The sequence below is a fragment of the Stylophora pistillata genome, chromosome 6 (genome assembly GCF_964205215.1).
Source record: "Stylophora pistillata chromosome 6, jaStyPist1.2, whole genome shotgun sequence".
Lineage (NCBI taxonomy): Eukaryota > Metazoa > Cnidaria > Anthozoa > Scleractinia > Pocilloporidae > Stylophora > Stylophora pistillata.
In genome coordinates, this window is record NC_142524.1 from 26,608,858 (window position 1) to 26,621,357 (window position 12,500).

The 12,500-nt window shown below is 39.2% G+C and overlaps 1 protein-coding gene across 2 annotated transcripts in view; it reads right to left on the minus strand.

Annotated features, from left to right (window-relative positions):
• The window catches only part of LOC111347197 (polycystin family receptor for egg jelly), a 27,109-nt gene extending 14,680 nt beyond the window's left edge, over nt 1–12,429 (minus strand). For both annotated transcript variants that reach the window (XM_088725219.1, XM_088725218.1), the window contains exons 1-13: nt 12,385–12,429; nt 9,826–9,948; nt 7,837–7,956; nt 6,841–7,425; nt 6,299–6,439; nt 5,820–5,942; nt 4,880–5,464; nt 4,478–4,618; nt 3,645–3,770; nt 3,160–3,282; nt 1,964–2,548; nt 780–920; nt 14–139 (exon numbers count right to left, since the gene is read on the minus strand). In XM_088725219.1, the coding sequence (XP_088581345.1) occupies nt 14–139; nt 780–920; nt 1,964–2,548; nt 3,160–3,282; nt 3,645–3,770; nt 4,478–4,618; nt 4,880–5,464; nt 5,820–5,942; nt 6,299–6,439; nt 6,841–7,425; nt 7,837–7,956; nt 9,826–9,948; nt 12,385–12,409 (2,944 nt within the window). In that variant the 5' untranslated portion in view covers nt 12,410–12,429. The remainder of the gene's footprint in view (nt 1–13; nt 140–779; nt 921–1,963; nt 2,549–3,159; nt 3,283–3,644; nt 3,771–4,477; nt 4,619–4,879; nt 5,465–5,819; nt 5,943–6,298; nt 6,440–6,840; nt 7,426–7,836; nt 7,957–9,825; nt 9,949–12,384) is intronic.
• Nucleotides 12,430–12,500: the final 71 nt, after the last annotated feature.

Sequence of the window (12,500 nt, forward strand, 5' to 3'; positions counted from 1 at the left end):
AAATAGAACATACCTACGCATATGCTGCCATTATAACTATATCCGGACTGTTTGCATGAACAGTTATAGGAGCCAAGGATGTTGACGCAATAGGCGGAGATGTGGCAGTCATGCGTGCCATCGATGCATTCATCTATATCTGAATATAAGGTAGAGTTTTGGGTGTCAATATCACTCCAAAAATAACAATCACTTCCAAGAGAGAATAAACTAATTGCAGTCCATTTCGCATAAATTTGTGTAAAAATCTATCATTTCTTTTTCGGTTCTATATGGGCTAGAGTTTACAAAGACAATTTCTCATTTTTTTTACTAAAAATCATGTTGTGTTGTCAGAAATTGCCAGTCTAGATCATTTTTATTCAGATTAATGACGTTGTCATAAATCCGAAATATAGATAAGGATGGGACATTCACTTCTTCCTTCGATTCCTGTTAACTTTTCTAAACTCACTAACCAGTATATAAAGTCGCATGCACCCAGTCGGGAAAGGAATATCCACGAAGTGATTTTCGCGGTCGACAGCGTATGATTTTCATTCTCATTGTTAGGCCAGGTAGCATCTTGACAGTGATTGACCTCAACGTAACACCAGGACACATACAGGTCGCATTTAAGCTGCGATTGTTTTGGAAAGTCTTCAAGGTTCTTCGTCCTCGACTCGATTGTAAAGAAAGGTCGTCATCATTTTTCCTTAGCAATTCTATCTGACAACTTAGGGCTAGATAAAGGTCAGCATATTTTGAGTTCGAAATCGATCGAATGATCATATACTCACCTTCACAGTTGGGAGAGACACCAAAGAATCCATTACTGCAGAGACAAGAATAATCATCACTGCCATTAACGCATTTCGCGGGATACTGACAATTTGTCATCTCAGGATCTTTACTGCAAACGCTGATTCCTTGCATCTTCACTGTGAGAAAAAATACGCAACAATACGACCGTGTTAGTGTACAGATCAAACGGAGAAGCACGAAGACTAACGCTTTAAGGGTCTCCTTGATGTATTGATATCATATTCTCATGTAATGATGCGTTGCCTAATCGTAATTCTAGGCGGATAGAGTTACCGTGCGTCGTATTAAGAGCCTGCCCCCTCCTCCTTCCTCTATTTTTATTGAGAAACGTCAGGCCCCAACGCTGGATAAACCACAAAGAGGCAAGTTCTTTTATGGTTTTGCTCACAATCAAAACGTGGGTCGACGGCTACACATAATCATTTGATACCCGCCGCCCATCCCTATTATTAATAACCGCCGCCCAGTTAGCCCAATAGATAGTGGCTGGACTGTTGTGCGGGTGGTCGAGGGTTCGTGCCCCGGCCGGACCAACACTCAAGGTCTTAAAATAACTGAGAAGAATTTGCTACCTTTCTATAACATCAAGTGGTGGTTGGATATTCTAGTCTTCTCGCATAGGGACGAATAAATGAATGTCCCGTCTCCTGCTGGGTTTGGGGTAGGAGACGTTAATTTCCCTCGCACGAGATTACTGTGTGATGGATATCCTAATCTGGGGTGGGATGGGGGGGTTTACTGAGCCCGCAGTAATTGGCACAAGCTGTTGCGGTGTCCCTGCGGGTTGGCGAGGCTAATAAACTAAGTTAGTATATACTAAAACAGTGGATAGCGTTGAAGGCGCGCTCTGATTGGCTAGTCAAACTGCGAATATCCTTTGCTATTTACCTCCGAGCAACTCGCGAAAAATGGCGTCCCGGCTTGCATCCGTGACAAGCGAAAAAATCACTCTTGCCATCACTTAAATTTACGACATTGGTGTGTATTATCTCACTGTTTTAGTATATACTAAAACAACTATTCACCTCAGTGTCGGTGGTTGGCGGCGGATATTTACCGAGCCGCGAAGCGGCGAGGTAAATATCCACCACTAACCACCTGCACTTTGGTAAGTAGTTGTTAACTGTAACCCTAATTCTATAAGATACTTCTGACTTACGTGCAACGAGACATGATGTCTTTGATATTCCATCAGCTCTTGCCACTAAATCGTTGAATTCCGCCATACGAAAAATATCTTCCTCTCTTTCGGTAATTTTTCTCAGATCTGACATATCGATATTCTGGCCAATGGCAACAGCAAATATTCGAGCAGATTTTGAACGGAGAAGTGCAGTTGTATTTTCTACTGGAATGTAGGGCGGATTGAGAGAATTACCACGAGTTTGTCTTCCATCAGTTAGCAAGATAACTAATTTCTGAGTCGCGTTTTCGTTTTCTGATGAGAAATAGTCATCATAGGCCAGCCGAAGAGCAAGGTCAATGCGGGTAGACCCTCGAACATATGGAATATCATCCATGGCTAGAGCGAACGCTAGTGATGTATTCTTTATTCCAAGAATAACTTCATTTGAAGCTTGAGTACTAAATACAATGACAGCAGCTCGACTGGCTGTCTCTAGATCATATCTACTCGCCACGATTTTGATAAACTCTTTCTCCTTCAAGTAATTGTCTGCTTTGACACTGTCTGATGCATCCAGCAAAAATATCAGATCCAGCGGTGCTTGGCATTTTTCCGGAGCTGAAACAAAAATGGTAAACAGAATGAGCTATCTGACAGACTGAGCAAGTTACAATGCGACGTAAGGCAATAGGATTTCGAGGTCATTAAATGGCCTTAAGATGTCGAGGTTTAATGAATGTTGATCACCTTTCACCCCTGGGTAGGACTATTGTCAGATAGTTGGGCATAATGTTTTTATGAGCTCGAAATTTAGTTGTTTGCTTAAAATAGGTACTTCTAGAATTAGTTTGTAGGAGATAAATTATAGACTTTGCTCAATGATTTTTAAATTTGTATCTGATTGCCTCCGCTTTGATTATGTAAAGGAGCTTATTCACACCCTCTCGTAAAAGGCGGCGAAGTTATCTTTATGACTCAAATGTGCCTCCTCCATATGAAAGAAAAAATAGAAAAAAGGTCAATATTGTTTTTCCTCTAAACTTAAGGCGTCTTCTTGAGTTGAACATGAATAAGAAATTTTCATTTGTTAACGGCATTGTCTTCAAGCAGTAGATTTTTCCTTCGAGAGTTATGTAGAAGGAATCATCCATTCATTACCACTTTACCGAAAAAAATGCAATTTGTTATCTGTGTCTTCTCTCACAAAAAATTTATGTCATTATACCAACCTGAGCAGACCATGCCATTACCGGAGTACCCAGAGACACAGGTACAGTTAAACCCACCATCATTGTTGTGACAATACGCAGCTTTATGGCAGGGAGAGGGAAAATTTCGACATTCGTCGATATCTAATGAGTAAATAAGTTTCTCCGTGAGGAATACAGTTAATTTCTTAATTAGAATGCGAATACAGAACACAGTGGACATTATCGAAAGACTTCTATCATCATGGTCGCTCAACCTTTTAACCCCTAGGAGTGACTATTAAGTAATTTATCCTTACAATATCGCCCTTAAATTACACAATAACTTTTATGAGAATAAATTTAAAGGAATTGATCACCAACTAAAAAAGACGAAGCTATTGATTGTTATAGTTCAATAGTTCGTTCTTTGATCGGATTTGTCAGTTTTTCCTTTAGTGACAGCAGTTGAAATAAACATATGGTACTTGGACAGGTTATCAAAAGTCCGAACAAATTTGTCATACCCACGCACGTGTTGCCCCTATATGTGTAACCTGACTGATGGCATAAGCAGCTGTAAGAGCCGTCTATGTTTGCACAGTAAGCTGGGTCGTTGCAATTGTCTGTTCCATCGGCACACTCATCCACATCTGAAAGGAACAGATAAATTGCAATTACTTATAATACTCAAACTAAAAATAATTATCTGAGAAAGGAGTACAATTCCTGTCCCCACGCCGACTTAATTCTCGATGTTCATAGGTTAACATATCAGCACACATGGTGCCATTGTAGTTGTATCCTGATTGGTTGCATGCACAGTTATATGAGCCATTAGTGTTCACACAATAACTGGAGGCGTGATAGTCATGTGATCCATCGGCACATTCATAGGTGTCTTAGAAAAGAATGTTTGAAAAGTGAGGTGAAAGTCTCTTTGAAAAAGCATTCCTGTTCAAGACTTCAAACGGGAGACCATGAAGTGTTTAAGGACTTCAAATTTTTATGTGGAAAGAAAAATCAATGATCTTTATCCTCACAGACTCGAAGGATAATCTGAGCTTAGAAATTTAACAGTTAAGAAGTAGTTGCTAGCACTAATCCTCCGTTTTTTTCATAGTATAGTGGATTTTATATTCAAAGGGACTTTTTGCAAGGAGTTCAAGAGATCAACCTTCCAGCCGGCAATACATGCGGTCTGAACTGTTCACCTTCTCATCTTTCACAGGCGAAACGGGAGCTTTCAATGAACGGAACTCACGGGTTGCTCGTAAAAATTGTTAAAGAAAAAAACTTATCTTTAACTCTCAAGAAATTAGCTGTCAAGAAAAATTTCTTAGGAATATGAAGAACAAACCTTCACAATTGGGCGGTTCACCAAAGTAACCGGGTCTGCAAACGCACGATATATTATTGGTTGTGTTGACGCATTGGGCTGGAAACTGACAATTGGACAACTCAGGATCTTCGCTGCAAAACACAATCCCTTGCGCCTGAACTGAGAAAGGAATAGAAAGACAAAGGCTGTTTGATACACATTACTGCAACATCAAAGTTAGAGTGAATGAAAAACAGAAAAGAAGGTAATTCATTCTACTGTTAAGTTCTAGTCTGAAAATACTTTAGACAGCCTTTTCGTCTCCAGAAACTTTAGGTGATTTAAAACGCCATAAGCTCTCAATCGAAAATTAACCTTTGACAAAAGAGTATATTATTAGGTATTTCGAATCCAAAAAGAGAAAATAGTTATCTGACTTACGAGCACCGACACATGATGTCTTTGATATTGTGTCAGCTTTTGCCACTAGGTCGTTGAATTCCGTCATACGAAAAATATCTTCCTCTCTTTCAGTAATTGTCCTTAAATCTGACATATCGATATTTTGCCCGATGGCAACAGCAAATATTCGAGCAGATTTTGAATGGAGAAGTGCAACAGTATTTTCTATTGGAAGATAGGGCGGATCGAGAAAATTGCCACGAGTTTGTATTCCATCAGTTAGCATGATAACTAGTTTCTGAGTCGCATTTTCGTTATCTGATAAGAAATAGTCATCATAGGCCAGCCGAAGAGCAAGGTCAATACGGGTATACCCTTGAACATATGGAATATCATCCACGGCTGTAGCGAACGCTAGTGATGTATTCTTCATTCCAAGAAGAACCTCATTTGAAGCTTGAGTACTAAATACAATAACAGCAGCTCGACTGGCCGTCGCTAGATCGTATCTACTGGCCACGATTTTGATAAACTCTTTTTCCTTCACATAATTCTCTGCCCCGACACTGCCTGATGCGTCTAAGAGAAAGATCAGATCCAAGGGTGCTTGGCATTGCTCGGGAGCTGCAAATGATAAAAGCAACGGTAACTGTACAAACTGAATTTTATTGTAATGCACACTTAGTCCTTAGAGGTCCAGAAAAACATTCCAACAACATGGCGGTGACGCAGGCGTGTCATTTTATTTTTCTTCTGATTACGCATGTAATTACCATAAATGATAACTGCACAGGGAGAACTAACTGAAATGCAGGAAAGTGCTAATCATGTTGCCTTTTTGTTTAAGAAGCTTCTCACTAAAAAGAAAAAAAAATGTCTGCATGTTTGTTCATGCCAGTGTTTGCTACTGGGGAAGGAAAGTGACAGCGAGCTTCATCCTGGACTTAACCTTATACGACAACTGTGTGAAGATACCCACCTGAACAGATTTTGCCATTACCAGAGTACCCAGGGACACAAGCACAGTTGTAGCTACCATTGTTGTTGTAACAGTAAGCGTCTTTGTGGCAAGCAGCAGGAAAACTTTCACATTCGTTGATATCTAAATGAGTTTTGCAGTAAATGGCTTGTTTATAGATCTACTTCATTCCAATAATTTTTTTTTCGTTGAAAGTGGGAGTCAAAAGAAAAAAGGTCTCCTTACTTAACATTTCAAAGGGAACAATGCAATCGTACCGGTAGAGCTCCTAACTACTCCAGCAAAAGGTCTCAAACGTAAGATCTGGTGGAGCCAATAAAACTCGTTCCGCACATACTTGACAGATCATAATAGTTTTGATATTATAACAATTAAGAAACATGGAATTTAATTTGTTTTTCTTTTTTAAATCCACATTACGGCGATCAAAGTCCAAGGAACTATTTGCCCACTTAACAGAAGGAATCTTTAGAACCAACCTTCACAATTGGGCGGTTCACCAACGTAACCAGGTCTGCAAACGCATGATACGTTATTTGTTGTGTTGACGCAATGGGCTGGATACTGACAATTGGACAATTCAGAATCGTCACTGCAAAACGTGATCTCTTGTATCTGAACTAAAATTAGAAGAAAGATAAAAGATATTTTTTAAACACCTCGTAAAAATATTCACTATAGGGTCTATTGTATCTTAGGTTGTATGTTACTGAGCAGAGAATCAGAGAAGACAAATAATCGCAATTTGACAATAATTTCGATGATTACTATTACCTTACCGGGTTCTGAAATATTTATTTTCAGATAAAAAATCAGAAGGACATCTGAGACGAAGATCATCCACGCTATTGTTAATTTAAGATCTTGGCGACCTTAGCTTTTTGTCTATTAGATATCAGGTAACCAAAAGTTCCTTTTTCGGTCCTCAAGAACAAAGCAAAACGAAACAAAAATACTTTCAACGGAATTGAAGTTAACAATTAGGCAAAATTAGGGGAGAGTAAATATGCTGTGAACTGACGAGCATTTACACAAGATGTTTTTGATATTGCGTCAGCCTTTGCCACCAAGTCGTTGAATTCCGTCATACGAAAAATATCTTCTTCTCTTTCAGTCACAGTCCTCATATCAGTCATATCAATATTTTGGCCGATGGTAATGGCAATAACTTTGGCTGATTTTGATCGAAGAAGCTCTATTGTATCCTCTATTGGAATGTAGGCCGGACTCATTTCATGGTGACGAGTTTGTATTCCATCAGTTAACAAGATAATTAGTTTCTGAGTCTCATCCGCGTTATTTCCAGAAAAGTATTCATCGTACGCCAACCGAAGTGCGAGATCAATACGCGTCCACCTTTCATCATAAGGGATATCATCCACAGCCGAAGCAAAAGATAATGATGTTGTCTTCGAGCCCAGTGGAACTACGTTCGAAGCTGCATCACTGAATACTATAACAGCAGCTTTGTTCACGGTCTCTAAATCGTATCTACTGGCAACAATCTTTATAAATTCCTTTTCTTTAACGTAATTGTCAGATCCAACACTCCCTGACGCGTCTAGTAGAAAAATAAGGTCCAGTGGTGCTCTGCATTTTTCTGGCGCTAAAAAGAGAATTAAATGCAACACTAGCGTTCTTCTCTTTTCACAATATGAAGATATAGCACACAATGCTGAAGTTTTCTTACCTTGGACCTAAAATAGTTAAACTTAAGAGTTTTAAGTTTTTCTCTTTCTACGATGAAAAAAAAAAAAAAAAATATAACACACAATGCTGAAGTGTTTTTACCGTAGACTTAAAATGGTCGAGGGTCAGTTCTTCTCATGGCAGAGGGTATCACGAAGAAGCTTCTTGGAGCTCTGAGGAGCACTCCGTGTTTCTTGAAAATCAGGGAAGTTTGTCATAGCATTCCAGTAAGCTGTATTTTTTATGTAGTCCAGCCTACTGCATCGCTATTATATAAAGAAATTTATTTAAAGCTCTGATCTCTTGCAAAAACAACCGTTGTAAATACCTAAACAGAATGTTCCATTGCCACTGTATCCCGACACACAGGTGCAATTGTAGGAACCCCCAAAGTTATTGCAATATGCATCTTTGTGGCAAGCACCCAGAAGTTGGCATTCGTTGATATCTGTTGAAAAGGACGTTCAACAAAAGCTTACTGACGAATAGATTTATTAGGCTACATCCTGAGAAATGTAAGTTAACTGATGTACCCACAGGCGGCCCAAGCGTACTGTGTGTGAGTTTGGGGTCTAAAGTTCGTTAACGGCAATAGCTAACATATTAAGATCGAATTTTAAGCGTATATGGGGGCCGTTAAAAAAAGAAAAAATTATGAAAAACATTAAGAAAAAAATTAAAAGGATAATAAAAGCGAGGAATAAAACGTGTGAAGTCTCCTTATCTTTTTTTCCGTAGCCGCTTTGTTGCCAACGGTCGTTTTAACGCTTTTTTTGCGACCTTTGTAACGCGTGCGGTGTCACCTGTCAACTGTATAATAGGAAAGTTATAAAAAAAAAAGGGAAAATTAAAAAGGATAATAAAAGCGAGGAATATATCGTATGACGTCTCCTTACCTTTATTCCATAGCTGCGTTTTCATTTACGGTCCTGTTAACGCTGTTTTTGTGACTTTCTTTGTAACGCGTGTGGTGCTACCGGTCAAGGCTGGAAACTTCAACCGGTCCCGAATACCAACCGTCGCCACTAGAAGGCCGATAAATTCCACACGATCTCCCTAAAATTTCCACCCGCGAGAGCGCTTAGCTATTACCCACCCGTGCCAGTGGCAGAAGTTTCCAAATTCTGCCGCATCGATCCGAATGCCGCTCCGTTTTACCACCCATTCTGGCTAAATCGCTTTGTAGGTACGCGTAATCCTTTTGCTCTTACTACGGTATTCAAATATCAAAGCGCACCTGACCAAATAAAAGTCTCTCCAGGGGATCGTTAGGAAGGTTGTTCAGTTTGCCCTATTGTGAAACAAAACTGTCTGAGGAGTCGTGCGTGTAATTCGACCCGATGCGCTATGATATCAGAATCCCGTGGGAAGGACAAAAGGATTATTTGTACCAACAAAGCGGAACGGGTAGGTAATTGGTAAGCGCTCTCGCGGGTGGAAATTTGAGGGAGATCGGTCGACTTTTGTGGAATTTATCGGCCTTCGAGTGGCGACGGTTAAGTTGGTGTTCGGGACCGGTTGAAGTTTCCAGCCTTGAGTTCTTTTAAACATGGTTGACCGGTAGCACCACACGCGTTACAAAGAAAGTCGCCAAAACAGCCTCAAAAGGACCGTAAACGAAAAAGCAGCTACGGAAAAAAGCTATGGAGACCTCATACGATAAATTCCTCGCTTTTATTATCCTTTTTAATTTTCCCTTATTTAATTGTTTTTTATATAGTTTTTCCTATTATACAGTTGACAGGTGACACCGCACGCGTTACAAAGGTCGCCAAAACAACGTTAAAACGACCGTTAGCAACAAAGCGGCTACGGAAAAATAGGTAAGGAGACTTCACACGTTTTATTCCTCGCTTTTCTTATTCTTTTAAATTTTTTTCTTCATTTTTTTATAATTTTTCCTTTTTTTAACGGCCCATACATACGCTAAAAATTTGACCTTAATATGTTAGCTGTTGCCGCTAATGGACTTTAATTTAGACCCCAAAATCACACACAGTACACTTGGGCCGCCTGTGATGTACCAGGACCTTCCTCCATTTGTTTATTGAGAGGTTCATTCACATAATAGAGACGAACAAGCACAAAAAAAAACAGAACTAATTAAAACAAAGAAAAAGAAGTGAAGCGACAGGGAAGAAAACAAAAGATGCAAGACAAATCAAAGGTATTTTATATTTTGGACACTTTTTCCCGCATATATTTTTGCTAAGATGTTTGTACTCGGCTATAAATTAATGATACTCACATATAAGTTGAAGTTTCGTTGGACAAATTCATCATTAATTCTACTTTAAATAAAGATGCAGTTCATTACCTTTGCACGATTGTCCATCGCCACTAAAACCAATTTTGCAAATGCAATCAAACCCTTGCGGAAGGTCAACACAGTCTGCGTTCTGGTGACAATTATGAGTCTGTTCAACACATTCGTCGGCACCTATGTAGAGAGTTTACGAAAAAGAAGAAGTTAGAAAAAAAGTATAAAATTTTAAAAAATTACATTTTTAGAAGGGGCTCTCCGTTCATTGTCTCCAAGGCGAACTAAATTTTATGGTGTTGGTTTGCGTACGTGGCAAGAAAAGCTGAGAACCCAGCGAAATTCCTTGAAGGATGGACGAGTGAAGCTTACATGCAAACTGTACTGCTCTTGATCTCTACGTGAGATACCAAACTTAAGACTTCTCTGACACCAAAATTATGAAACACCTTTGTCAGCGGTCTTTCCATCATTATCTCATACAAATGAAACAACCGATGACCTCTTTTAGGTCCGTTTGGCTATTTGTGTCGCCAAAGGAAAAGTTCGGTAACCTTGTATAATTATAAGCAGCTTCTGCAAGAGGCATTACTCCCACAGCTCGGATAGGAAACGTTTCGGCAAATAAAATGGATTTATTTGCCCCCATTAAGAAAAAAACAATATAATTCATGTCTCCTGTATGATCCTCAAGGTTATACTTTGTTTATTGCTAATTTTTATCATGGCCTTCCCTTTCGTTGAGCTTAACCAATTAACAATCATTTCTAGTTAATTATGTTAAGTGTACGTATGATGTGCGATCCTCGCAGTAGATAGCGCTATTTATGCAATAGCGAAAATCAGACCTGAAAAAAATCAGGCCTGTACGGGACTCGAACCACTGACCTCTGCGATACTAGTGCAGCGCTCTACCAATTGAGCTAACAAGCCAACTGGGAGCAGGCCATATATTCATTGCATCTCATTTATCACTTTCACGGGTTTATTACGAATCAACTTAACGTCCTGCTCCCAGTTAGCTTGTTAGCTCAATTGGTAGAGCGCTGCACTAGTATCGCAGAGGTCAGTGGTTGGAGTCTCGTACAGGCCTGATTTTTTTCAGGTCTGATTTTCGCTATTGCATAAATAGCGCTATCTACTGCGAGGATCGCACATCATACGTATCTAATACCCCAGTTCAAAAATATATGAACTTCATATATTCATTGCATCTCATTTATCACTTTCACGGGTTTATTACGAATCACCTTAACGGCCTGCTCCCAGTTGGCTTGTTAGCTCAATTGGTAGAGCGCTGCACTAGTATCGCAGAGGTCAGTGGTTCGAGTCCCGTACAGGCCTGATTTTTTTTCAGGTCTGATTTTCGCTATTGCATAAATAGCGCTATCTACTGTGAGGATCGCACATCATACGTATCTAATACCGCAGTTCAAAAATATATGAAATTCATATATTCATTGCATCTTATGTTGTGTGTTTTTGGCAATGAAGCGGTCATCTTGCATGACCAAAATATACACCGACACAAAAGTTTCTTGTTTAAATTAATCAAAGTGACATTTCAAACAATCCTAGAATTTTATCTTACAAATCGACCAAACTATCGACATAGGTATAATGAATACCTCTACACATTCGCAACAATGGAAGGATACATAGATTATAATTTTTAAGTGCCACTGTTTATAAGTTTCGCGCTGATTCAAGAAGCTCAAAATGACTTGTGATTGCAGTTTTTTTGTTAGTTAAGCTGAATTATAACCCCCGTATACTGAAATATACATAAAAGGTACACTTAATAACACAATAGGGTAGTAACTAAGTCACCGGTAACTTCTGAACTCAATGACTTTAGAACCTCCAAAATACCAAAATAGTTATCACATGGATCGCTACAACAATAGACTAAGTTCTGGCACATGACTTGAGAACGACAAACAGATTGACATATGTGCACAGGGCAAACAAAATCGATATATAAGACATGCAGTGGTTTCGCCAAGATCGCCAGATCGCCCACCCAGCCAGACCAGCCTATGTTTACGACAAAGGGGAATTTTAATGGCTATATACGGCCGAAATTTTCCCCGACTTCGTTTTGCAAACTAAAAGGGAAGACATCCGTTGCTAATAAAAGGAAACTTAGATTAAAACAAACAAACAAGACAAAGAAATACAAAGAAAGTATCATACTTCTTTAGAGATATGAAAAACAAGTCCTGAGTCAAATCTCATTGCATAATACGTAGCTCCTTCTAGGTTTACTTCCTTGCTATCCACTCATAAATCGTTTCAAGTGATGAATGTGTAATCTTCCTCAAGAAAGCAATCTGTATTCAGTGTCTCTGTAAGTGTCCTCGCGGCCAGCTAGCACTGAGACTATGCAAGTGCGACAAGACGATTAAACTTAATGAGATCCGTACATTTTTGATCAAGTGAAAATATCTGAGCTTGCTTTTCTCACAACTGTGTTGGGTTTAGGAAAATTATCATCACTGCGTCAAAGAGTTCAAAATTATCTTTACATTCATCAAAGATGGCTTAAATCCTGTGATACACGAGATCTTGTAGTGTATATCATTTGGGTTCATGCATGTACAAAAATTTGCTAACCTTGGATCGAGTTACGCTGCACCATCCAGACCAAACATAGTGAAACGATCTGCGAAATAAAGCAAATCCTAAATGTTCTTTTTCTCCCTGAAGTGAATTACGGAGACTTGTACACC